Raw genomic sequence first — 24,743 nt, 5'->3', positions numbered from 1 at the left:
GATATAACATCATCAGTCCACTTAATGAATATTTATAAAGACATGCCTAGACCTGTTTCACCGGAATAATGCAAATCTTTAAGATTCAATAACTTCGTTATTTGTTATCCGGTTTTGATAAAATTTTCAGCATTTAGATCTGTGAATTTTACTCTATTTATTAAGAAATACATATCTCCAGCCTGGACCATCCCTTTAAAAAGAGGGCGGACAGCAAGAACAGGTACTTTGGATAATTGCAATTGAACACTTGATATTTAAAAAGTAATTAACAAAATAAATATGAATAATAAATGTTAATCTGCCTACAATCCCTAAAGATGACATTAAAAGACAATGTTTAGTTGACCTGTGTATGACCTATTCCATACTCATTCACCTTTATAAAAAACAAATCAGAAAGCATAAAAGTATAATGGACTGATAATGAGAGAGAAGCTTGCAAGTAACATTACAACATCAACATTTAAACAAAATTTAAATTAAAAATATATCAATTTTAACTCTATAGTCATATTGATTTTCACCGAATTTTCGTTGCATCTCTGAACTTACAAAAAAAAACACATGCAGAAATCGTTTTAAGCTAGTGTTGACATCCACTTTGAATTGATAGGCCCATTCTGAAGTCGGGTTTAACTTAAACTCAGGTTTAAAGTTGTGGTTTAAGTATGGACAGCCAATTATTACATAATCACTAATAATAGAGATATCATACTTCAGCTCATTCGGCTCTCAAATCATTCATAACTGTGTAGGAAGTATAAATAGATGATTGTCTTCACCATTGATGAATCAGGAAAGGGCACAGTAAACATAAGAAACATACAACTTAACAAAAATTTCGATACTTTTGGCTTCCCATACTTATACCACAACTTTAAACCTGAGTTTAAGTTAAACCCGACTTCAGAATACGGGCCACAGAATTCATTTTGTTAATGTGATTGTGATCTACGCTAGGAAACATCGACATAAACGCAAAATGTGGGTAACAGATGGCTCTAAACATGTTAGTTTTCTGAATGACATTATGTCAAGGGCAAAGTCGCTTTGAAACAACCCGAGTCAATCATTAAAATGTCCCACAATAGTGAAAGTTATAATGAAATGTTAGTATGAATACCCCCCCCCAAAAAAAAAAAATGATTACAAATGGCCTGCAAAAGGGATGACGAAATGGTATGAAAATGTTTTTCTTAACATTGATAGTATAAAAAAAAATACAGTTATGCACGATGCATAAAACATTTTAAATTAACGATTAACATACATTAATACTAGGCTCAATCGTACGCTTATATCACTTGAATATGATTCAAAGGGTCTCATTAGCACTGAGATATATTATATTATATAAAATGATAAAATACAAAAATTCGTTGTTTAAAATCGATTCAGATATTACAAGAATAATCGTGTCACACATGTAAAATAAAAAGATTCCATTCAATCGCAGTTTCGCACTTTTGATGATGAGTTTACACTTCTTCAATTCAGACATGTCAAATGATATGTTATTATCTGGCTTCAATCTGTTAATTGTGTTCACTACAAGATTTTTGTTTGATTTTCTTAAAGCACCAAACATATTAAGAGACAGACAATTGCTATTTTTATTAGAAATAATAACAACTTAGATACCATTTCGTTCGCTTCATTCAGGGATATTACATGTGTTACTATTCAGTTATAACATTAATTCTGTTTGGTTTTAGCTTTTCAGCTACATTCCAATTCAAATAAAAGTAACCTACCTCAAATTCGACCTCATTACCATATAGTCTAAAGAAGCACAAATATAACATTTATAATACATAATGATAAAGGTCGAAAGTTGGTTTGTGATAACAAATGGAGTAAAATTGTAATAAAAAGCTACTAAACATTACTGTAGATTTAATCATCATACATAAATCAATATCATAAAAATAATATTTCATCAATCCAAAATTGCGTTTTTAGACACCAATCAATAAATCAATAAATAATATTCTTCTCTCCAAAGTCGTCATGTTTATATGTTTATATTTATAATGATTGAGTATATATTAGCTGCAACTGCACACACATTGTGTTGTGATTACGTATGGAACTTTGAGCCACCTGCATTGTTTCCCGCTGGACGAACCACCGGACGACTTCCCCTGCGATTCTTCGTTGGTGACCGTCGACGTCTGACGACTTCGACAATGCCATCGTAAGAGTCTGATGTTGGTACTGTCCCCCGGTACGCAGGTCATTCCCGCTGGCCACGAACACGGCTTCTTGGGGCACGTTCCGTGTTTCACCCACGATGGCCAGAACAGGGGTCCGACGTAAACCCATTCGTAGTTGACGATACAGTTCGCTTTCCACATTAGCCAAGACTCCAAGGATGCAACTTCCTGATCGGATAGATTTACCATCGACGAGTCTCGTGAGAGATTCAACGAGTTCAGCTGACGACGTAACCAGGTATTGCGAAGATTAGGAGGATTGTCGACTCCGTTTGTCGATGGCGTTGTCGGTTCCGTGATTGACATCCATCGTTCATCGAGAGCGTTGCCCATCTTTCGGCGTAGTTTGCTCTCTAGAAGATCACGAGTTTCGGGTCGAGTGTAATCTCGAGGGTCTTCAAGGAGCGGTAGCGGCATGATGCGATCGCTTGGTCGGAGCACCGGGCGTGGTCGTGTCAAGAGAGATACACTGCTCCTCGTCGTCGCTCTCTTCGCGCCGTCAATGATTACGGCAGAGACAAACATCATGAAGACCCTTATCCACATCATTGATCACAAACAAAATGTTATCGCTAGATAATAGAGATGATGTTGTCTCACTTGACGTTTAGAGGGTTATCAGCCAAGCGTCGAAAACGAACAAATGGAACATGAAACAATGCCGAATTCATATTTATCCCTGTCATCCGGATATGTTAGGTGCATGGGATTGGGTAACGGAAAAAACAACTCCACAGGTAAAAGATAAAGAAAATATTGAATGTTTCATCGTCTAAGAATTCCATCCTGCGAGTTCAAGACGATCCATGAAAACAGACCTCGCTGCAAATGTTCGACTAAAATTAGTGGGTCATTTAGCGCAACACCTACGTAAAGCCGAAAGGTGACGTCTTTCACGCAGTGAGCTCGTTTGTCAGCGACCGCAAGTAAACCAGTGACGGAAATAATCACAATTACTGCCATGACCAACAAACTAATGAATGACGAAATGAAAAATTATGTTGATATTCACCGCGGGTAAGGAGTATTTATATTCAGACACCGTTGTTGCAGCAGACGACGTGTGCAGACCGAACGAACGAACGCACGTTCGCCCATTTTGACATTTTGGTCCGACGTGATTCGATAATTATTTGCCCAAACTTCATGAAGGTCTTGTAGCCATGGGGCATGAGATCCTGTCCAAATGCAGTGATGATGCATCCGTTGGGGATATACACGACTCCAATACAGTTAGGCACCCCTCAACCATAACTCTGCATTGCATTCATCAATCCATCATCTCAGTCATCATGATCGCCGTCATCGTCATCACAATCAGTATCGTCATTGTCATCGGCATTATCATTCATCATCATCATCATCGTTATCGTCGTCCTCATCGTAATCATCATAATCATTAGCAGCATCGCCATCGTCGTCCTCATCAACATCATCATCATCACACCGCGCTCATTACCACTATCATCATCATTAATACTGTTGAATTAGTAGAAAAGGGTGCGAAGTCCCCAAAACCTTTACAAATGTTTCGTCATTGTTGTTGTGATTTTTTACATCACACATTTTCCTTGAATATTGTCAAATTTTACTTATTTTGTTTTATTTCACCACTGATCATCATCGAATTTCGATTGTATAATCTTCTGTCATGACCACCCCCAAGTACTTCCCTCTCTTTCTCACTCTTCTTCTGTCTTGCTTAATTTTTTCGTCTTCAGATACTAACTCCCTCTGCATGCCTCCTCCCTATACCTGCATTGATATGTAAATGTGGTTGCATTCGCATTTGGATTTTATAATGTTTATAGGATGAGTATTTTGACTAGAGTCGGAAGGATTTAGAGCAATATACAAAAACATGACAAACTTTTTCTCCAAACTAGCCATTCTTGACCCAGGTAGAGCTTATAGACCTACATATCGCTTTGAAGTAATTGAAGATGTAGGCCTATCCCTTTCGATTTTTGAATCATTACCAATGCTTTTGTAAACCGTCAATATCGTGCTTCGTCTAATTTTGCTGTCACCAAAGGTTCATACATTCTTCTTAACATGCTTGATTTATCTTATCGGATCTATAGTCTATAATACAAGTTGGAGTCAGAGTATGCTATCCATTTTGTACGAACCGACTCCTCTGTGTTATCTTCACCTCACAAGAATATTTCTCTCTGGGGTTTTGTTTCACATTAAGTCAATAACCTAGTTTAACCCGGCACATCCTACCAACACACGACGAGACCTCATGGGGAGGTAGCCGGCTGGGCACGGCGCCTTGCCGGACGGGAAGTCCTCCCCGTGAACGTCTGAGCACATGGTCAAAACGTTAAAATCGCAGACATCGATGTAGCAATATGTTTCATCTTCTCCTAGTTTGTCTCCATCGAATCTTTAATAATGTTCAAGGCATGAATTGTCTGTCATACCTTTATAAAGACAATTTGATTATGGCAGTGTTTAAAGCACTATTCCATCTTTGTTTCTCGAAACTTTTCTTAACCACCTTTTTGTTGCTGCGTGGGTATAGACACAAATCACACCCCAAACATACATTTATATGGATTCTAGTCTCATATATTTAATTCAAAACAAACCATTTCATAAATTTAATGAATAGGATAAAAAAAAACAGTACAAAGAGCCATTTTATTTACAAAACAATAAGCGACGAAATCACTATGATTATGAAGAGCACTCCTAACTGGGTGGGGGATGTACCGAACGATCTCTTCTGTAAGATCGTCCATCTCAAATTTGAAAGCTTAATAATAAAGTCAAAAAGACAAATTTCGTCAAACCACTTCCATTGTTTTTAGGTTAGAATTATATTTGTTATTGTAAAAATAGTATCTTTCTTCTTTATTATCTTTGCGTAATTTGTTAATCCGTTATACCACTTCGTCAACATTATCTAAACAGATAGTAGGGGCGGGGATTTTTGGTACTCCGTCATTCCCGCCCCTCACGATATGATATCGCTGCAATTATACAAACTACCCAACACTAACAATGTCAATGAAAAGAATTGTAATATTATGTTCCTACGTGTAGATTCGTGCTGATGTTTTTTGCTGTGAATTCAGTATTTACATGTACAAATATGGCAATGAAAAACAATCATGAACTGACAAATACCGTATCAATGTACTAGTAAGATCAAAGAACAAAGAATGTGGAAATGAAATAAAAGTGCTCAATTTAACACCACCACACACAGTTATGGACCTTAGAGTAGACCTACGATGAATTGTGAGATTATCCGTATTTGACGGAGACTAAACCAACCAATGTTAGATAGATAGATAAAATGGTTTATTAAAAGATCATCGCAGCCAAAGGCCGAATTGTGATCAATTTTACAAACATGCAAGTTACATATAAAGTTCTCATACAAAGTATCGTAACATTTTCTTAAAATGATACACGAACCTATTATGTATACTATGTGATCTTAGAGAAGAAAAAAAAAGTCAGTGGAGAAAAAGAAGAATGCAGTGGTAGGTGAGCGAAAAGAAAGAAGGAAACTAGAAAAATGTAAATGGAAGTTGTGAAGGTGTAAGGGAATAAATGGAGAGAATGGAAAAGAGAGGAGACAGAAAAGGGAGGAGAAACCAGAAGGAGGAAAAGAGGAGAAAAGAACAGATCACGTTCATCACATCTTGACATGTACACACCATATCCTATCGCAGATGGTATACAGTAAGAAAATTGTAGTGAGATTTAAAATAAAAAATAAACATTAAAAACGTTCAATATATTAACATAGTAAAAAAGTAAAATGATAACAAACGATGTAATTAAACTGTGGAATCGTCAAAATACAAAGTAAAACAAAATTAGATTGATTACATGTTATTTAAAAGATTAACAAAGTATGGAAGAGAACTACATTGGAAACGTTGTTTTCAACTTATCAACATTGACAAAATTTTTGTATATGGGTGAAGGGGTTGGGTCCAAGCAAACGGTCCAAGTATGTGCGTGTGTGTAAGAGAAAGGCGAGGGAGGGGAAGAGAGGGGAGGGGAGGGGTCCATCAGCTGCTTGTCCTCACTCCGATTTTTACTATGCTCCTGGGGAGTGTTTCATCAACATTTTCGTCCGACATGTTGTCAGATCTGACATCTTTCCTTGATTTTGATTGGCTGATAAGCAATGTTACTATGATAACAGTCGGATAAAATGACTGACAAGTCCTTTCATGAAACGCTCCCCTGGTGTACTATTCTCCCCCCCCCCCCCTCTCTCTCTCTCGCTGATCGGTCTCCGAGCTTCCCTCTTGAAAACCCTTTCTTGTTTTTTAATGTTTTCCGCCCTTTTTTCTCTTTTTTAGTCTTCTTTTGTGTTTCACGATTTCATGTTTTTAATCATATAAATCCTTTGTAAATATTTTGATTTTCGATGATTTCTTTCAATGAAACATAAATAATAAAAAAACCTTGACAAAACTCTGTAAAGGAGATTCCTTATAAAGGACATCGGAAAAGCACCATCATGGGTTTATCGATTTTTCGCTCCCCATCCTAGATCAATATTTCCTTCTTTCAAAGGGCCGTCCAATCTCTCACCGTATCTTAAATACATTAATTCTTTCTCAGCAGACAATTGCGTTTCTAAACAGTCGATATGGAATGGAGCTAAAGAGTGGGTTTGAAAAGGGGAGCCATGAGAAGGTGAATAATTTTATTGTCTGATGTTGTCTGACTGGAGATAAAGGATAAATAAAGGAATATCGATGTTTGATTCAATACTGGGGGTGTCGATGCCGCTTGTTACGGGGGTGAGGTGTTTGTAGAGCCACATCCGATATTTTCACGACATCGGGGTTTTTTCATACCAGTCGGTGACGTTTGCGGGAATGCTTGAACATTATGGCTCGGCTGAAGAAGGGAAAACAGATGCTTGACGATTTGAACCAAATGCTCAGAATAATATATGTTGTTCCCCCAGAATGAGAAATGTAATAGTAGAGAATCAAAAAAGATAGAGTTTGGAATGAAGATGGAGAGATGACATAGCAAATTATGGAAATGGATTAAAAGTATAATCACACTTATATTGGATTAACTCTAATTCACTGATAAAAGCTAATAAAGTAAAATGATTTTATGAATAAGCATAAAGATAATACTTACATGATAATTAATAACAATGAATAAGACACCAATAATTAAATAACTTAATAAATGCATGAATAAGCGCTTCCATATTTAATAAAAATTTGTCGCCAATGATGAAAAGGTTATCTAAACAACATAAGATAATATACATCTATACTCCTGATGTAATTAGAGATAATATTGATATCAAAGACAAACGGTGTATGAGAACAATCCAGGTAATTAATAATGAATAACAAAACAATAATTGCTTTATCAATAACACTATACCAAAATGAAACAGATTAAGATCATATCTACAACAGAATCATACTGCATGAATACCCTTAAAATTAGAAATCAACAATAAATGCATCCATTCCCTTGCCTTGAATAGATCGACTCGATAATATTTCAATTAAAATCCATCGAACCGGCAACATAGATTATGGATTTAGGAGTTTCAATATGTACAATTGTGCCCCATGAGCTCGTATTGAACACGAAATGGGGGGTATGGACCCACTCGAAGTCCGTTAATCAATATGGTTCTCATGGCATCAGATCTGATCTTTTGTTAGACTCGCGACCCCCTCCCCTAAGGATAGGAAGCTTCTCTGTACAGACGACCAAATCGAACCAACACTTAACGAGAGGGCATATACATGCGGTTGGCGAAGCCAAACTGCAGGGAAGCCAGATTATGACCAATTTTATCAAAGACTGAAGAACTTCAAGGAACAGAGTAAAGAAGAATAAACTAAAAAGAAAGGCTAACAACGCAAAAGTCCATCAAAAGTATACCAATAATATGTGGTATGCTTTTTGATAATTGTTGACTGTGCTACGCATCGATACTGGAGGTTTAAGGCAAACTACTTGCTGAGCAAGATCTTGACTTTTGATCGGATCCTATTGTTTTATCACGAGCGTTGCCCGCGCAAATACCAGGAGGTGATAATTAATGGATTAAGCGATTTCATGGAGACCTTATTCTTGTAACAACATTCAAACATCAAACTATCTTATCTTCTCATTTCAGCAACGTAAATCCTTGTTCAGTGCATGATGATCCGACTCGTGGTACAGTATAGAATTGTGTTGCCATGACTAGGCTTTTCTATACTGGGTGAATTCAATTACGACATTCCATAAACTATTATATTTGTGCAAGAGAATATTTTGAACTGAACTTTACAAAGGATAAACAGCTTGAGCGTGGTGTCTATGCAACTGGAAGCGAAGATAATTGTCCATTGGATGAATATGGCATTTATACACTTGACGAACTTGAAGGGAATTCCATAAAACCTATTTGAGGATTTGTAGATATTAACGATTGCCGACTCGAGGGAACATAATTTGGTAGTTTATCAAATGTGAATATCATTCGGGTCATTTCTGTGGAAAGTGATAAGGTTTTACAACGTCATTTCTCTAAGCCTGAATCCATACTTGGATTTTCACCATGGGTGCTACCTGTAATACGTGATGCCATTCTCTGCAAAACATTGTATTACAGGCCGTAGATTAGTTCAAGATATACATACAATATCCAAAAGAGACCATACTCCGGAGGCAACCAAAACTCTTCGGAATATTCGAAGCTACACAGAGAACGACTTGCGAACCTTCATTCGCCGCCGGAAAATAATGCATGAGGATGAATATTATCTAATGGGACCTATCCCATCAGATCTGGAACTCCAAGAAAAAGCTCGATCATTTGGTATCAAACCACCTACTATCCAACTCTACGCACGTTATGCCAAGGCTGCTGATGGGTTAGCCGAATCAGACTCGAATAGATATGATCCTATGCCGAGTAACAATTTGACGAGAATCGAAAACACGACGAACGTCGGGACGCTGTCGACTACCACCATGAAAACGAAACCGATGTTGCCCAGGATTCCCATCATCAAGCATTCTTTCCAAGGAAGCATTCCCAGCGTCATGAGGTCGGATACGACATCGACAATGCTTCCAGAATGTATCACAGCTTTGTCACCGAGAATGAAGTCCTCGTCGGTGGACATCAGCAAATTGGAGAGCAGATTGCTCCCACCGACGAAGCCGTCGTCGAATAGCCAGACGGAGACGAAATCGGAGAAACGACCGATAACCAGGCGGGAGCAAGCCAAGCGGGGTTTACGGGTGATCGTCTCGCCGAACTCAAGAGCGGACTTGAAATCGCGTCCAGGAGAATACTACGGACGTCGGTATCCGTTGGTCATTCTGGACGGTAAAAAGGGAAACCCTGATACTTCTAACGCCGGACGCAAATCGAACATGACTTTGAGAAGCAGTCTTCCAGCTATCTCGAATACCAACATGGAGGCGTCGACCAGTGAAAAGGTTTCGACCCGTGTTGCAAAGTCGGACACCATCGCTGTCGAACAGGCGATTGAACTGAGTGCGGCCAGAATCAAGCCTGTCCATCTGAACATCTCTGAGTGGTTTCCTGAACTTGCTTGCCAACCCAAGAAATTACATTCAAAGTCTTTGGAAGAAACCAAACGACATGCCTTAGACACGACGTCAACAATGGCAAAGTGATCGAAGTTGGGGCAGAAACTGTTTGCATAAGAATTTACGTGTACACGTATGCCATGGGATTTTGTGCCTTAATGTGGTGTCAGTAAATTTACCAATCTTTTCTTGTTGAAAAAGAAAGCTTCTAGGGTTTGCTTCTGATATTGATCAAAAGGATCGAAGCCTTTAATGATAACCTTAATCCGACTGTGTTGATAACCGTGTTGATTGACATTTCAAGTTTGACTTTGATATTTACATTTTTGTATGGCGTTGTCTACCACCGAAAGAAATTTAGATTGATTGAATAAATTATAATGTTGCTTTTTTTATGTAGGATGGGGGAGGAGGGGTGTCCAGACACTTTCAAATTTTGAAACCTTCTTTTTCAGCTTTGAATTACTCCATAAATATGAATTCAATAGTTGTAATCGTCTTCAGTTTTATTCTCTATAATATTGCTTAAAAATAGTTTATACGGAAAATTCTTGGAACTTTTCCCTTTAATTGTTCCAAATGGCTGTTTGAAATCGATTGTCTGGACACACACCAAAAAAGCAGTTATTTTTTTTTAAATTCGGAAGAAAGGGTCAATCGAATCCTCAGATAGTGCCCGCAGTGATTAAATGGGAATATTTTGCTTATAGGTAGCAGATTCTTTTTAACATTGTTAAAATGTAGATATCAATGTAGATATCAATTTATCATCGATATATCAATGTACACAGCAAAAACTGTGGTGTTAACCGGTGTACATAGAGGACCACACCAGTTATTTTACACCGGTGTTAAATTGGTGGTGTTAGTTTTACACCTATAGGTGTTATTACAACACCTTTGGTTGTTTCATTTACACTCTTTGGTGTTATGTTCAATCTTTAGGGTGTAATTTTAACACCTCAGGGTGTGGTCCTCTATTAACACCAATTGGTGTCAGTTTTAACACCACAGTTTTTACAGTGTAAAATAGGGAAACATGAGAATTTAACAACATTTGGGGAAAGAGGATTCCAATTCGATCACCGTACGTAGAAAGTTTCTGTATGTTTGACCAGTCTTGAATATTAAATGAGTAACTGAGAAGAGGGCCAAACATTCTAAACTAGGATTGGAAGGTTGAATTGTAAATGATAGCGAATCATATAGGTGAAGATTATATTCCTTTGAAGAACAGTGAAGCTCTAGATTCTTATTTGTTAAATGAATTGTTTCAAAATATAACATCACTGTAGAAGAAGTAGTCGAGGTTTCATGATGTACAATGAAATAATTCTTTCTGAACAAAACCACCTTCATTTGGGACTGAATCCCCCATTATATTTTCTTGTCAAACCTTTTTCTAACAAACCAGCACCCTTTTATAAAAAAAATCGTCCCCAGGCTCCTGACAACCGTAGTGCTTTATGCTGTAATAAAAGCATAATTTAGCATTTTCAATATGACATGGCACAAACGCATTCAAAATGCATCTATAACATCACCTCCATGTAAATGGTTATCATTCTTAAATGCACCGAGTGTGATGCCTCAATGTGTCAAAGATTTGTGAATAGTTTGCATCCTGTGTAAATGAAATTCTGGATTAATCTATTAATTTGTATAAAAATCATGGATTGTATCCTTCTTTGTGTGCACATATTTTCATTTTCAAACTTGCCATTAGTTTTTAAGGATTAGGGTTTGGTTTTACGTTACAGCTCTGAAATTGATCTTAATATCAACAAAATCAATTGGCGCATGAGCATTATCATGCAATCGAATATTTGAAAAAAAGATTCCTCCAGGATGTCATTTTGTTTTATTCATCAATTGGCACAATATTTTTTTTTTCGAAAGTGAAATTAAGGAGCGTTTGCAACCTGTTATGTATTGTTTTTATCATGGCATTATCATAGATGGTATACGACTTCCTTTTAACATGTTTTAATATTTTGCTTAAGTGAATAGATATAGGTCTTTCGTATGCACAAAATCATTTTTTGCGTGAGTAAAATCATAACATAATCTCTTCTGAACCGTTGATTATTTTCATTTTGATGTCAGTATTTTTCATTGCTCCGATCAACAATAAGAACGAAAACACGTAATCTGTGCTACAACATTTGATCAAATATTGCAGGAATGATATTTCAAATTTAATTCTATTTTTGACATGACTAATTTTTTCACACACTTAAAGAGGACTGGTCAAAATGATTATTCTCTTGGTTCTTATATGTCCGACAGATACAATTGGTAAAAATCATATCAACTCCTGGTAGATTTTAACCATTTTTTTTTATTGATTTGACCATTATTAACAGACATATTTTATGTTAACCAAGAGAATGGTCAATTTGACCAATCCCTTTTAGAGTATAAAATCTTAATTTTGACTATAATTCCATCAATTTTTGTTTGCTGTGTTCCCCCCCCCATCATGGATCCTATTATCGACGTCATGATAGAAAATAATCATCAGAAATATTGTGTGTATAATCTTGGTATATCTTGAAATTTATGCCCTCGGAAGACTGCATGACTCGCGACATGCATCAATAATTAATATTTTTAATGATTTCTAAAAACGACTTGCAAACATGCATTGGATATTCAATAGCGATTAAATATAGTGATTGGATAGAATGTGTAGAGGAGAGAACAAGTCATACAAGCGGCTGTTAAGTGCAAAACTGTGAAATAAATATTGTGGAATGAATATGATTTCTACTCTAATCAACAAAAACGACATGCAAACATCCATTGAATTGCCAATAGACATTAAATATAGTGATTGGAGAGAATGTGTAGAAGAGAGAACAAGTTGTTGCTAAGTGCAAAAATGTGAAATAAATATTGTGGAATAAATATAATGTATATTTGAAGAAAAATGAACAAAGATTCGTTCATTTTGAAAAGATTTACTGTTATTTTTAAGGAGGCCTTTGGGTACTAAAATGAATACCCTGTGTTTAAATAAAACTGAATAAATACATAAGTTTATTTAAACGGGTAATCAGCGAAGTCATGTCTGTATTATTTACTCTCTGATCATAACATTTTCTAAATATATTACTTAAAACATGTTATTAACTCTCTGAAAACCAACACAAATATTGTTTAATTTTATTATCAATTCGAATTCTATATCTATGCAAAAATTGTATATTAGTAAATAAATCTCGTCATGTTTATAACTATAATTTGTGCATATATGTGTGTTGTTACTTACTAGAATGATTTAATGATACGACACCCCCCTGTCCCCCCATTTCACATTTTACGTTCAGTGGAAAATCAGAGAACAGAGAACAAATGAATGCATTTTCTTTTAAATTATAGATTTGGTTTATTTCAACAAAAAAAAGAGAATATAAAGTCACGATAGTATACAAAAGTTGTCACAAAGAAAGTAGCAAATGTGATTTTAAAAAGTAATATACGAAATAAAGGATAAAAAGAAACCGCGCGGTGTGAAAAGGGGGGAAACACCCTTATACACGTTTTCATACATTTGGAAAAAAGGTTACTAGCTTGCGACTAGCTAGTTTCGTTTCAAATAATGTAAATGAGGTGCGCGCTCGCTCGATCGATTAGCTTGCAGCAAGCTTGCAACTAACTTGATAATTTTATGACAATCTTGTCACTATCTAGCCCTCTATTATACAAACTAGCTTCTTTTTCTGTAAGCTAGTATACTAGCTATACAGTAACATTGCAAGATTGCTGCCAGCTCAGTTATTTAATTGAGCAAGCGAGCGTGCAACTCATTTACGAACTAGCTAGTCGCAAGCTGGTTATTGTGGTTCAAGCTAGTTAAAAGGTGGCAGCAAGATTGCAGCACGCTTATTGTGACAATCTAGTAAATAGCTAGCGGAGAAGGGAAGGGAATAGGGAGAAATTAGGTTGTTCTTTCTCTCTTCCCTCTCCCTCTCTCTTTCACTCTTCCTCCCGTTCGCTCCATCCTTTCTCTCACTTTATTTTACCTACTCATTTCGTTTCTCCCCTTTCCTCATTCTACCAAGCTAGGCCACAGTCACACCAACGAAACCGATTCCAAATAAACCGATCGATGGTCAATCATTGTGACAGTGTGACTAGGGCATTGCACGATAACAGCACTTATCAGTAAAAACGAATTGAGAAATTTAGGCCTAAAAACATTTCTGAGAAGGTATGTATATTTTTTTATGTTTGATGAAAGATTATATCCACAGTACAAATGTTCCAAATTGTTATCGCTTGATTGCTTAGATGTATACAGGATTGTTGATGCTATCTGATTCCGGAAAGCGGGCACTGTCAGCAACATATATATGAAGGCCTACATTTTCACGATGAAATACAGCACTTTAACCACGAGGGTGTCGATTATTTTCCTTGGTCGCATCGCTTTCTCGTTTAATAGGGCGATAAAGTCATGATCTAGATTTGTGCCACTCCTTAACAAAAAGAGAAGAAAAAAGCAAAGCAGGAAACGGATTTAAGCCCCAGCCTTCTCCTTGGAAACTTCGTCTAATTATTTATTGTCTGCTCATCGTGGCTTATGGTAGTACGATTCGTGGACAATCGTTCCTTGGGGGATATCATTCGGAGATGTGCAACCTTCCGTAAAAAAACAAAATAAAGAGAAATGAAAATATATATATAGGGTGCTATATCATTACAGACATACTGTGCATTAGAATCAATGTCATATTCAAATGTCAATATGTATATCAAACGACCCCTTAGTTTAGCAAGTATATACAGAACTTAATTCGCAAGTCAGTTTACTCAATCATGTAGCGGATGGGAGGGGGGGGGGCTGCAGAGGCTTATCGTCCCTTCCCCTGCTAGAAGAGTGTATTCTTACGATTCGTGAAAACCATTTCCTGACAAGCAACGATCAAACCATTGATTGTCACCTAGAACATTTCGTTATTTTGTTTGTGGAAACGGTGCATGTCAAACAAAAATACCTGCTCATTCGTGAAACCTTGGATCCGTCATTGACTAAAACATACACGAAAGATGTGTTAGTAATTGAGATTTTCTAAAACATTACAAATGAAAAATGAAATTGTATACCAAAAGTGGAAAATCATTCGAAGAATGGGTGAAAAGCATCGAAACACTTGGCTTTAAAGCATTTGAAATTGGCTTTTACAATCGGAAGAATTTTCTTAAGCTTTAACAAGAGTTCAAAATAGATATGACGTACAAAGCATGTTTGAAAGTTTGAAAATGTTTACAAAATGAATTTAGATATGCATGTTCTCTCCTTAACCGATAATTAGGCAAATGCTTATCATTTTTTATTTATTATTATTCACCTTCCTGCCAGGTGATTGAATTAAAAATAATTTAAATCTTACCTGCCAACGCTAAAATTGTATCAAGTTGTTTACGAAGAATGTCCAGTATTTCTTTGACACCAGCAGGCCCCTGAATAAGATGATTCAAATTGGTCTGTCTATTGTTTAAATTTATGGATGTTTCTTTTTTTTCTTGTCTCTCGTGTGTATTCCTCTCTATCACCTTTTACCAGTACTATACATAAACTAAAATAACCGGAATCCAGTACTTGCTGTTAAGTAAGGAAAGCCTCACACAAGCTTTCAAGAAGTATATTCATCCGTTGAATATACTATTCATTTCGTGCATCTTTCTTTCCGTCTGAAACAATAAAGAGAGCGGAAGGGTTAACCGAACATATTATACAGAGCTCGTTGAAAGTCCCCGGGATAAACAACAACAAAAAGGCATTCTCCCTCTCCATTCTCCATAGAACCGCATATCCTTCTATATCTGTAACAGCTCTATGCTCCTATAAAGAGTACCAGATTTGGTGTGCCGGGAACAGGCCTTAAATTTACAGGTAATAAAGACACGATTCTCCAGGAAACAAAAAAATAGGAGAAAGAAATTAGAGAAGATAAGATCAATGGACACTGTGTGGTGTCAATGGTCTCTTTACCTGACAAGCGAGTCCCCAGAGGATGGGTCTGCCCAGGAACACGGCCCTTGCACCTCGTCCAAGAGCCTTGAAGACATCAGTTCCCGTCCTTACGCCTCCATCCATGTAGACCTCGATTCCTTGATCACGGACAGCCTCAACGACTTCAGACAATGCATCGATCTTTAGAAGAATAATTATAAACAAAAACGTGTTTCTATTATTACTATTATTTTAAAAGAATTCTGTTCTGCAGAGCTGTTTCACCTCAAACTGCTTAAAAGACCAACAACGGATAATATATATCATGAGCGAATTTACTGCTTCATTTGGATTTAAAGACAGTATTGCCGGCAATTTTGACAAGGGTTAATTCATATATAATAAACCCCTCAAAAAAAGTTTTGCAACTCAGTTTTGGGGGATGATATCTGTTTGGTTAATGAAGTATAAAAGATGAAACTGGTTTCATTGGAAAGCTGAATTATTCCTCTTTACAATGACATGCCATTTGCTGTGATTATGTAATCATGGAATATGCAGTCACCATGAACACTGAGAAAAGTCAGAAGTGAAATGTTGCAAAGTGCATTGATTTCTAACAAGAGTCTCCATTTCTATAGAATTTCCACCATGCAGGCCGGCCGGTGACAGTGAATGCACTCGGTCCATCCTCGAAACAATTGGAAATTCGCTATTGGAAACGACGCATTTTGCAACATTTCAATTCTAACATTGCTGCGTATTATCATGTCTGTGTATTTCATGATAACACTAGCATTACAAATGACACATGATTGTAAAGGAGAATAATCATGCTTTCTAAAGATATCACTTTTACACATGATGATGGCACATTAAGAAATTTATTGGCACTCAAACTTGCAGTTTGAGTTGCAGAACTCAAACATGAGATGGCAACGAATTTTGCAACATTTCATTTTTACATTGCTGCATATTTATCATGTCTGCGTATTTCATGATAACATTAGCATTACAAATGACACATGATTGTAAAGAGGAATAATCATACTTTCCAATGGTACAACTTTTACATATGATGATGGCTCACTAATAAATTTATTAGCACTCAAACTTGAGTTGCAGAACTTTTTTTGAGGGGTTTATAATATGTTATAATGATATTTATTCAAAGTGCTTAGAAGGATCAATTTAGTGTCAATTATAAAATACATGTACATGATGGGTTAAGATTCTATCGTCAGATTTTGAATTCAGTTCATTACAGTCATCTGGACAAGGGCAGTGCCAGATATTTCGATAGGGGTCGGGCATAAAAGTAATGTTTTTAAAAATTGAATTGCAGTGTTATTACTAACTCACATAACCGTTTTCCTTTGCTCCTACCCCTCTTTCTCTTTCGTTTCCTATTCTTTCTAAGATACTTGGGATATAATAGAGCAGTCGCATTCTGCCTCTCCCCGCTTTACAAACAGTTTTTAAAGAATTATATTTAGATACCGGAGCTGGTGAACTTTCCAACTGTCTTCCACCGTGTGCTGATACAAGTATCCCATCAACCCCTGCCCTTGCTGCATCGGAAGCAGATTCAGCTGTATCAGTAAAAAAAAAAGAGAGATTATATAATTTCATTGTGAGATCGTCAAATGAACCTAGTATTATATCGATAGCTCATAAGTTACAAATCACAACAATACACGTTGTATGCCTCATTTTTCATCGCTAGCCAGATGAACATTTTGCGTTAAAACTCTCATTTTTAGCGGGTTTCTTATTCTTTTTGTGCTTCTAATTACATGCGTTTGTGTGTGAACAAGGAGAACATTTTTGAAAATATATTTTCAAAGTGATATTGGTCTGCGTCAAGATTTTTTTCGCGAAGAAGTGATAGTTGATGATATTGTGTCTATGAATTATGCTTTCTGATTGATAGATTGATTGATTGATTACCTGTGAGTATGCCTTTGCAGACAATTGGCAAGGAAGTGATTTTCTTCATCCATCGTATGTCTTCCCATGTAGCTTTTGGGTTGAAAAGCTGCTCGTCCACGTACTTCCAGTGATTTGTCATGTTAGTCTGGTCAGCAGCACGAGCTGAGGGAATATCGACATCATAGATGGGCATGCTTCGTTAGAAGAAGAAGAAAAAAAAGTTAATTGATATGGCTTTATGGTACCAAACGATTCCGCGAACTGAAATGATCTAAGGGCCAATAATTCTGGCATTAAAAAAAAAGAAAAGATTTTTGTGATTTTTCAAAAGTGGCATTTGGTCTCATGCTATAAACGCACTTAACAGATAAATAAAAATTTCGGAGAGAAGTAGGAAAAACACCTTTTTGAACTTCTTTTGCTCAAATTTGATTCTGTAATGTTTGTAGTGGAAAAGTAAACAAGTGAGCATGCACAGAGGGCGCTATGTAGGATTTATATCAAACTAATCATTGTGCCGTGCGTGGCCGAAGAGAGATGGGAGGTGCCGTGGCCGAGTGGTCTAAGGCGCCTGGCTATATACATGGAAAGTCCGGGGTTCGATCCCCGGCCGCGGCACCTATGCCCGTGAGCAAGGCATATAATCTACAATGCTCTTTTATCCTGCTTTCGAATAAATGGAAAAGCTATATGCATTATTGGTAGCGAGGTGTGCACTTGTTTACAAACAAATCATTGTGTGGAGGAACATCTAAGGTGAAATTAAAGACTATACGATATGAAATAAGTGCGTTCTGTCTATCAGGGAAGTAAAATTGATAAGTAAATAGGCAGATAGATGGATATGTATAATTCGAATGCATCTCTCTCTCTCTCTCACGCCACCCTCTCTCAACTCTTGAATTCATACCGATGGAGGGGGTCGGTCACTCCATACAAAAGTTCATCTACAGCCCCATCTATACCCGGTACCGGAGAATCCACAGTGACAACAATAGCCTTGAATCCGAGTTTCTCTGCTTTACGAATGGTATATTCCGTAAGCTGACGATCTGCGAAGGGATAGATGTTCATCCATCTGAGTCCCTCGGGTGCTGCCTCGGTGACGTCATCCATGGAACAGGTAGCATCGCAAGAGAGTATCATCAATGCTTTTGCAGCTTCAGCTCCTGATAAGGAAAAGGAAAGACATCTTTCTAGGGGTGGCGGTATATTGATGGGGAGACTGAGGGAAAAAAGTAATATTTTCTCCAAGGGCAAAAATCTCTCCCAAAAGGTACGGGGGACAAGGGGCTGGAAAATTTGACTAGCAAAAAAAGGTTATCCCAAAAGTAAGGTCATCTCGTCCTAAAATACATGTTTTATTTCGATTTTGAATGATGTATTTCTTACCATCATGAAAGACCACAAATAGTAGGGGGACATTTGATATTGTGTCCCCCCACTATTTTGAGTAAGGGGGGACACGCCCCCCCCCCCTGGGATTTCCGCCCATAGTTTTCTCAAATTTTTACTGCTTGAAATATAACTTGAGGGATCGCCTATGATACCTTATGTGTTACACCACCCCTGCCTGCTACAATCACTTTCCACATTGAGCGACAAAAAGTGGGAAATGCAATTTTAGTCGAGGACTTCTACAAATTATGGCTTTGAAAGAAACACAGATGTGGAGGGATAGACGTATCCCTATAACATGTCTAGAATGACAGTTTCGTTTCGTTTTAAATTTCCTTTTAAACTCTACGAAGATATGGCATATAAATTTCAAATATTATTTAAAACAAAAGGAGCGTCGATGTTTAATTGTATACCCAAGTTACAAACATAAAATAGCAAAGCAGAAGTGTGACATATCAGTCGTAGGCCAATCGTATACCCCTAACTCATATAAATAGATAGCCGTTTGCCCTTAACCAATAATCTGCCCAATTACTCATGGGCTCTGTCTTACAAAGAGTTACAATTGATCCAATCAATCATAACTCTATGGAAATCCATCAGTAACATAATTTCTTTCTACATGAAATTTTCAAAATGTCCTTTGTAATCAAAGGCGAACACACCAAATTGTCTAGAAAACAACGAATTTATGTAATTTACGTCATATCTAGAAAACATTTTGGGCATTCATGCATTTTAGATGTTGACGTTGCTGGCCGTCCATAGTTGTGATTGATCGGATCAATCGCAAATCTTTGTAAGATGGGCCCCTGGTATATGATGACCAGTTGGGTACCGCGAGTCACGGCATTGCCGGGGGGAGGCACCTGCAAAAATTTTGAGTCACTTAGCGGACCCGAAGCACGCTCGATTGCCAGGTATCTCTTGACCCGATAGAGATATTCATGGACTGTGCCATTAAAGGGATATGTATCTCACTGATCAAAAAGTAATGCGTGCGCGAAGCGCGAGCATAAATTTTATATTCAGACCCGACACAGGGGCATTATGAGGACTATTTTTAAAAGAAATTCACAAAGAGCATACATATCTCACCATAGTCATCCAAATGCGAGCGCCAAGCTCTTGCCGATTTTGTTAGAATACACCTAAACACATGAAGCACGTCTTGTCGTCATTGTAATTATGAACCTGATACGTATCTCACTAATGAAATATTGCGAGCGCGAAGCCCGAGCTGAAAATTTTTGAAGATCGATCAGACCTGAAGATCGAGGGGCAAAAGGCTTGTTTGTAGGAATTCACTAAGACCATACGTATTTCACTAACGAAATAATGTGAGCGCAAAGCGCGAGCTGAAAATTGTTTATGTTCAAATAAAAAAGGGACATTTTTAAGGACTGTATGTAGGGATTCATAAAGAGCAGACACATCTCACCAATCCACTAATGCGAACGTAAGCGCGGACTGGAAATGTTTTATATCCTGTTTCTGTTTCTGTTTGTGGTAACTCCCGTAGGAACTCGGCAGGACAGCATTTTGCTGGTAAACGCCAAGCTGGTATATAACCAATTACCTATGAAACATTTTACGTCTAGGTTAATCGGTCATAGTGACTGACGTTATAGACGACAGATATCACTCTCGGGCCTTTTTATCAAAGTGGAGACAATGGCAGAGTTGGGATTCGAACTCACAACCTTGCGATTATGAGTCCAATGCTCTAACCACTGGACCACACGACCAGTGGTTATCCAGACCTTAAAAGGGGGCAATCACTACAGGTAGACGCGCAAAAAACATATGTCACAACATAAAGCAATAATAATTTGAAATGCGAGGAAACATATTTGGTGTATATTGACTTGAAAACGGGAGGTTTTAGTAAAGCATGATTATATAGCTTATCAAACAGGCAATGCAAGCACCAGGGATGATGAACACATGTAATAAATAATGTTTTATGCAGTTATGAAAAAAATATCTCTTACGGAAATAATATAATATGTATAACATAATGTCCAATTTCTTCTGCCCCCACTACGTTTCTCTTCTTTCTCCCTCCTTTTCTCCTTCCTTTTTTTGCCAGCCGATTTGGGGGCACGTGTCCCCCTTTTCCGTTGTTACACCACTGGTGATGACAACCCTCCATACACACATCAGGAAGTACGATAACCCTATTTTTCCTCGGTTTCTAATTCTGTACTTCAAAAGAGATCTCTTGGAAGTCAAAACGACCTGAATAAAGTTTACATTCTTTCCTGTCTTCAGGGGTGCCTGTGAAAACACTCTGCATAGAAAACTCGTATAATAATACGAGTCTTAAATAAAAACTCATCATAAAAACCGGTACCTTTAGCTGTTGCCCTTTCAGCGTCTGGATGAGCATAGTAATGAGAAGCTGTAGGTGATATACATATTGGATAAGGGATCGACTGACCAAGCACTGTTGTTGCTAGGCAACGCTTTGAAACATCCTGGAGAACTCGGCTTCTTATCCGGTATCTGCAATGTTGATCAGATGGAAGCAATCATCGACAAGTATTTACCATCAATATTTTACCTAAACACGCATTATCATCATTACTAATATCTACCAAGTAAATTTTGTATGTCAAGATAGGGGCTATAGCGGCGCACTGGACATTTAGGCAGGCAGAAACACAGGCGCTTAATTAGCATTGGTCTATATAGTGGAGGGGGGGGGGGGCTTGGAGCCATGTCCCACCCCCCCAAAAAAAAAATCCACGAACAAGAAAAAGAAAAAGCAGATAAAGAAGGATAAGGAAAGGCCAAAAATGTAAAATGCGATTTTATTTTCTAAATACAGTATATTCCAAAATCTCTGACATAATGTGCTTTTTCATCAAAATGTCAAAAATTCTGCTCGCTCGCAAAGTTTAAAAACTTCTTTCCCCTCTATGTTTAGCCCTCTCAAAATGTTTGGCTCATTATACCACTGGCGCTAAGCCTGTTGTATTTCATTTGACAATTATGATGCATTCCAAAGTCCATTTTTATAATATAATCCACTATATTCCAGCGAATGTATGGATATTACTGGAATAATGAAATAGACGTTGCGCAGTATCTATTATACGTAAAAGAAGCTTCCGCTCATATCAAGATGATGCAACAACGTGAAATCCGTTCTTTCAACTATAAAGGAGCTATGTATATACGATATTCCTCGTTTGGTACATTAAGCCTATCGTCTACAACTAAAACAAATATTTATAAAGATTGTTTTGTTATTTTGTTTTTATTACTGCGTTCAAACTAATACAATACATAATTTAATTGTGTTTACACTTGCAATATACAAAAATAATCCATAATAGTGCAATTTAGTTATAACATAATCATACAAAATAACGATGTGAGCATAAACTTCACTTTTTAATAATAATTAGAAAAATCAATTCTACGTTAACGTTAACAAAACGCTGGTTTCAGTTTACTTTCTATGTCAGGTTTCGGATAATAACGCATTGGCAACTTTTACATAAAATCTAGATAAACTGAATTTGAGAGTGAACCGTAGCGGAATACTCTCCTCGAGTTGGTATTATCATGGTGGTAGAAAGGTATTATGAATCAAAGTTTTTAATTCGACCTACCTCGAAAATGCCTGGATGCTATCATGAAAACACCACTTTCGTTCCCTTCCATAGTTGATATACTCCCATGCAGTTTTATTAAGTGTTTCTTTAGCCTGACGCTCATAGTCAAATAGAGAATACAGCCCCATATTTGCACGATCCAATCGACCACGATTATTTTGAGTTTTCGCATAGAGATAATATCAGTAAGTATATTATTGAACTTTGAACCTATTCAATCAATGACTTCGCAATGACTTCCTGTGAATACGGGACAAGATGTCTGTCCTTGGCCCATGAATTCAGAAAAGAATACATATGGGATATTTTATGACTGAGTATTATAATAGGCTACTCCTGTAAAGTGACCGAGAGAGAGAGAGAGAGGGGGGCGGGGTCATGCAGGGACTATAAGAAGCGGTGGACCGCGACAACATGTGCAAAAGGTATATAGACTGATAGAATTAGAGTTTCATGGGGTGGGGGGGGGGGTAGAGAAAGAGGGGAGAGTTGGTACAAATATGCAAATGGCTGGGACTATAGGCCTATACTATTCTTCCTCGTCGTCTTCTTTTTTAACTCTCCTTGTAATTATTGATTAAATTGCTTTTCTTTTTCAAAAAGTTCCTTAGGAAACATTGAATTACTTGGGCCCGGTTGCAAACATGTTGCCTGTGGTCAACCGCGTAGCCAGGATTTCATTTTGGAGGGGCGGTAAATGCACGCGAAGCGCGCGGCGCGCTCCCTAGGGGGTGAAGCTTTTAGTGTTTCATAAATTAAAATGAAAAGGAGCCGTTTCTCTTGTCTCTAGTACCTCCAATTCGGTTGACTATATTGCGATTTTGAACCTTGTTTTCAAAAGTGATTGTGAACGCACAAAAGAGGTATACAATGGAGGAAATTAAAATGATAATAACTCCGCGCAAAGCGCGGAAGGTAAAGTGTTTTATCAATTTTTCTTGCCATAAAAAGGGTCCAGAGAAAAGGGTATTCTTAAAGATATATTGAAACTTTCTTTGGAAAGATCAGATTTGATTACAAACAATTTAGCATCAGTGCATATTTTTAACTCGCAAAACGGAGGAGAAGATTGGTAGAGGAAGATATTCCTCCCCGCGCAGAGCAATGAAACTCTGAAATTTCAAAGGGCGGACGTTTCATCAAATGTAGATATCTCTAATACCCAATCGTCTCTAATTCAATTGATTTTCTAAGATTATTGAACTTCATTACAAGGAAAATAGTGCGCATAAAGTTGAAACTTCTGTGATTTATTGAAATTATCTATCTATATCATAAAGGATGATTATTTTTTTTTGGACTTATCCTGAAGCGCTTTATTTTGAATATAAAGAAACTTAAGTGTCATTCAAAATTTCAAACTGAGGGCGCAAAACAGGACAGGAGATGAATGTATACAGGGAAATGACATGAAGTTTAATACAATTTGATAAAAAAATATTGTATTTTTTATTTAATACGACACGAATTCCATACCTTCCTATTTTTAAATTAGGAACCTGTTTGCCCCCAAATTATGGTTGTTTATAGCAATGAGCTGAAAAGCGGGAGAAGCTGACTTTATGGAGGTGACGGCAGAAACTGATATAAAGATTTTACCCGCTCGGAGCCGACCAGACCAGAAGTTGCGCGATCAACTGAAAAAAAAGATAACTTCATATATTTACTTCGGCCTAACCTTACTCAAATTCATGCCCTAATGTATACAATTTTAACTTTAACTGGCAAGAAGCACATAGCTGAGGTGGAAAAACAGGGTTAGAGAAAAGGTGGGGGAACAATGGAGAACTTCAATATTGTCATTTAACCGCGCGCAGCGCGGAAGCAAAATTCATATATGAATTTAGAGCAAGAAGAGTGAAGGAGTTTCTCTTTTGAGAAAAAATAAAGAATAAAAAGAAAAAAACACAAAGCTACCTTTCTTCCCTTTCCTCCCTTCCCTTTTCCTTTTCTCCTCTCTTTTTTCCCTTCTTTTTTTTTCTTTTTTTGGGGGCGACCGCCCCCACCGCCCCCCCTGGCAACGCGCCTGCC

General features: G+C 37.2%; 2 protein-coding genes across 3 annotated transcripts; both read right to left on the bottom strand.

The window, feature by feature from the left end:
• Positions 1 to 2,051: 2,051 nt before the first annotated feature.
• LOC121422658 (noggin-2-like) lies at positions 2,052 to 2,639 on the bottom strand. Its single transcript, XM_041617818.1, has one exon. It carries the CDS (start codon positions 2,634 to 2,636, stop codon positions 2,052 to 2,054), a length of 585 nt encoding a protein of 194 aa, XP_041473752.1. The 5' UTR covers positions 2,637 to 2,639.
• A 10,547-nt stretch (positions 2,640 to 13,186) lies between these two features.
• LOC121423310 (hydroxyacid oxidase 2-like) lies at positions 13,187 to 22,888 on the bottom strand. 2 transcript variants are annotated; one of them, XM_041618655.1, is made up of 8 exons: positions 22,710 to 22,888; positions 21,443 to 21,594; positions 18,596 to 18,854; positions 17,704 to 17,879; positions 17,254 to 17,345; positions 15,793 to 15,954; positions 15,191 to 15,260; positions 13,187 to 14,438 (listed from the first exon to the last, which is right to left on the bottom strand). In XM_041618655.1, the coding sequence occupies exons 1-8, from the start codon at positions 22,838 to 22,840 to the stop codon at positions 14,368 to 14,370; spliced, it is 1,113 nt and encodes a 370-aa protein (XP_041474589.1). In that variant the 5' UTR covers positions 22,841 to 22,888; the 3' UTR covers positions 13,187 to 14,367. The 2 variants fall into 2 exon arrangements, with proteins under 2 accessions (XP_041474589.1, XP_041474590.1); XM_041618656.1 differs by having other exon boundaries at positions 13,187 to 14,275.
• Positions 22,889 to 24,743: the final 1,855 nt, after the last annotated feature.

Source organism: Lytechinus variegatus, chromosome 10, assembly GCF_018143015.1.
Source record: "Lytechinus variegatus isolate NC3 chromosome 10, Lvar_3.0, whole genome shotgun sequence".
Taxonomy (NCBI): domain Eukaryota; kingdom Metazoa; phylum Echinodermata; class Echinoidea; order Temnopleuroida; family Toxopneustidae; genus Lytechinus; species Lytechinus variegatus.
Note: the sequence above shows the minus strand (reverse complement) of the source record. Positions and strands in the feature narration are given on the sequence as shown.